Source organism: Microtus ochrogaster, unplaced genomic scaffold (assembly GCF_000317375.1).
Source record: "Microtus ochrogaster isolate Prairie Vole_2 unplaced genomic scaffold, MicOch1.0 UNK40, whole genome shotgun sequence".
NCBI classification, from domain to species: Eukaryota; Metazoa; Chordata; class Mammalia; order Rodentia; family Cricetidae; genus Microtus; species Microtus ochrogaster.
In genome coordinates, this window is record NW_004949138.1 from 2,806,286 (window position 1) to 2,810,129 (window position 3,844).

Sequence of the window (3,844 nt, forward strand, 5' to 3'; positions counted from 1 at the left end):
TGGGATGTCCTTGGACTTCCCACAGGTCAGGGAACCCTGATTGCTCTTCAAGCTGATGAGGGAGAGGGACTTGATCGGGGCAGGGGGAGGGAAATGGGAGGTGGTGGCGGGGAGGAGGCAGAAATCCTTAATAAATAAATAAATTTAAAAAAAAAGAAAAAAAAAGAACTAGTGGACAACATAAGCCAAAGCCTAGCTTTCAAAATTAATAATAAGTCTCCGTGTCATTATGTAGACTGGTGACCCCCACAAGAAAGCGTGATACATAAAAGTACTTGTCACAAACACCTGCCGATTGAAGTTTGATCCCCAGGATCCATGTAAAAATGGAAAGAGAGAATCAACTCTATTGTCCTCCCTACATGCATGCCCACACACATATCACACACCTCCAGTGACACACACGCAATTATTAATTAATTAATTTTTTAAAGGTAAGGGAGCTTGTTGCCAAGATTGAAGATCAGAGCTTATTCCCCAGAAATCACCTGATGGAAGGAAAAAACTGACTTCCCCAAGTTCTCATCTGACCTCCATGCATGTTCTCCACTCACGCTGTAACGCATGTATACACACACATACACATAAATGTGGGGAAAGGTTTTTAAACAAACAGACAAAAAAATAGATTAATCAGTGTTCAAATAGAAGGTTGGTGATTGGCGTCAATAGTAAGTAGTGTATAACCAGCTCACATGTGACCCTGAGTTCCAGCTTTAGACTCACAAAAAATAAATAAATAAAATTAAACAAAAGGCAGATAACAGATACAGAAAGACAGACAGCTGGCAAATAATAAAGTTAGACAATTATAACCAGATTGCCACTACCAAATACTTTCTGATCCCGTGTCCACTCAGGATCTATATATAGTCTCTATTGTGCCTCTAAGCAAGAACAGCCAGTCCTGTTCTCTTAAAGGCTAACATGGTGTGACATTTCTCTTTACTGGGGAAATGGGACGCCACCGCCTCAGACCATCCGAGGAACACTTAAGTCTATGGTTTAACTGTTTCTTTCACACGTTCTTAGTTGCTGCTGCTTGAAAATCCGGTTCATTGGCCAAGATTAGTGTTTTTAGAGGACAGAATGAGGAAAGAAAATACCCACAGGAATTATAAATTTCACTTATACCTTTATCTGTGCAACTTTCTAACTTGGTAAATTAATAATAAATGTAAATTAATAAGGAAGAAAAAGAAAGGTTTACCGGTATTGAAATTTTAGATCTTATTCCATGTGTCAAATAAGGTGCAATTTGGGGATCATTTGCTCTGCCATAAAATACTCTTTCTTCTCCAGGAGGTGGATATCTGAAATTGAAATATTTCTTTGCCTCTGGGGGAGTAGTAAGCTGGAAAAGGTAAGACAAGGAAATAAGACCGTGAAGCACAAGTTCTAAAACACCAATTCAACTTCTCTGAACGTCACCCCCAAATGAGGATATGTTCCCTAAAATCTGTTTACTGATGGAAATACAGTACTTTAAACATTATAGTTTGAGGGGCAGAAGAGATGGCTCGGTCATGAAAAGCATTGTTGTTCCATTCCAGCATCCATATGGTGGTTCAAAACTCTGCAACTCCAGTTCCAAAAGATCTGGCAATCTATTCTGACCTCTGTAAGCATCAGGCACGTGCATGGTACACGGTCATAAATGCAGAGAAAACACTCATACACATAAAATAAAAATCAACTTCAAAATACTTTTTAAGATTATAATTTAGGGGGCTGGAGATGGCTGAGTAGTTCTGTTCCCAGCACCCACATCAGGTGCTCAGACATAACCACCTACCATTTCAGCTCCAAATGATTTAATGTCCTTTTCTGGCCTCCATGGTTCACTGCATATATGTGGCATATATCCACACAGGGGTGTGTGTGTGTGTGTGTGTGTGTGTGTGTGTGTGTGTGTGTGTGTAAACAGGCAACATCCAGGTTATAGCTCATCTCATTATTCCTACTGATACACATCGAATCCTAGAGTTTTTCTGGTAAACTACAGGAAATGTAAACTTTTTCATTTTCTTGGACAAAATCAACAGATATCATCAAAATACAATAAAATATAGTAGAAGTTCAAAATTGACCGCATTAAATCTGTGCACTGGTTCACGAGAAAGACGGTCCAGTCTCCTGTAGCTCTTACTCAAGGTACAAAGAAAGACTGGGAAGTGCTCACCCTGGGAAGTTTTTCCATCAAACAGGTTGCAACTCTGTATCCAACTGGCTTAACTTTTCCTGCCTTAGAGGGGGAAAACATTGATCATTTTAGAGTTTAAAAGGTATTTTAAAAGAATGGACTTGACATAAAACTTGGCCTGTGCCTCAAATACTACAAAGGATATTTTTTTAAATCACAATAAAACAAACAATTAAGTAATTAATAAACAAACAAAAGGCAGAAATTCATCCAGTAATTCTGAGACATCCTGAGGCATTTATTTGCCTCCAACAGGGTTTCTTTTTCTGCTTTGTTTAGGTCTGGGACTGGCTTGGTAGTATAGGTGCATCTGAATTCCTAATCCTTGCCTACCTCCTCAGTGCTGGGATTGGGATTACAATTGTGTATCATGTCAACAAGGTATTTTGTTTTTTGACAGGGGGTTTCTCTCAAATTCATAGCAATTCTCCTACCTGAATCTCCTGGGGCTGGGATTACAAGCATTACCATGCTCAGCCACAAACAATCCTAACATTTTTCACTGGTTAATTTTTTCATGTCCAAATCTATGAGTGTATCTGTGTGTTTCCAATACAATGTTTTTTTAAGATACAGCTCTTCTTACATAGCCCAAGCTGTCCCTAATTCACACAATTCCCCTGCCTCAGCCTCTAGACTTGCACAAAGTTTCACATAAACCCAGAAAAGACATTTTTGATATGTGAAGGCATATTATTTGTAGCTCAGTCCCTAGAGAGAAGAATAAAATCTTACTTGGCTTTGCCCACTTGTTTCTAACTTGGGTTTTATCTAATGAACTCCCCGAAAAACAAAACACACACACACCTTTGCCTTTCATTTCAAAGTGGCTGATATTTTTATATGTACACTGCTCTTTTAAAAATTTAAAGAATTGGAGACTCAGCATGGTGATTCATTCCTGTAATCCCAGCACTTGAGAGTCTGAGGCAGGGACATTCTCAAGAGTTCAAGGACAGCCTGAGTTACAGTAGCAAAATCCTGTATATTAATAATTTGTATATTAGTTAACTTCTATTAATATACAAAACTATACCAATGTAATATAAATTATCCATAAATAACTCACAAGTATTCACTCTATTATCCACTATTATTATCCCTTTTTTTCCAAACATAGTTTTCACCCCAACCCTCTATCTAGTACAAGTGATAATCAACAACCCCTAAACAATGTTCCCAACCTTAAGGACAAACTTTTTTGGGATAGGGCACGTCATTCTCTTGAATTGCTTCCCACTGTCATGTCTCTTAATGGAATGATACTTATTTATTGTAGATTAGATCTATGTGTTCAACTATGTTCATAGCAGCTTTGTTTGTTATAGCCAGAACCTGGAAACAACCTAAATACCCCTCTATCGAAGAATGGATAAGGAAAATGTGGTATATTTACACAACCGACAGCTTGAATTTTGCAGGAAAATGGATGGAGCTTGAAAACATCATTCTGAGTGAGGTAACCCAGACAGAGAAAGACAATTATCACAGGTACTCACTCATAGGTGGTTTTTAAACATAAAGCAAAGAAAACCAGCCTACAAACCACAATCCCAGAGAACTTAGACAGCAATGAGAACACTAAGAGAGACTTACATAGATCTAATCTACATGGGAAGTAGAAAGTAGAAAAAGACAAGA

The 3,844-nt window shown here is 38.2% G+C and overlaps 1 protein-coding gene across 2 annotated transcripts in view; it reads right to left on the bottom strand.

The window, feature by feature from the left end:
* Positions 1-3,844, bottom strand: part of Efhb (EF-hand domain family member B) — a 63,741-nt gene that overhangs the window by 56,073 nt on the left and 3,824 nt on the right. For both annotated transcript variants that reach the window (XM_026790065.1, XM_026790066.1), the window contains exons 2-3: positions 2,183-2,245; positions 1,211-1,354 (exon numbers count right to left, since the gene is read on the bottom strand). In XM_026790065.1, coding sequence (XP_026645866.1) covers positions 1,211-1,354; positions 2,183-2,245 — 207 coding nt within the window. The remainder of the gene's footprint in view (positions 1-1,210; positions 1,355-2,182; positions 2,246-3,844) is intronic.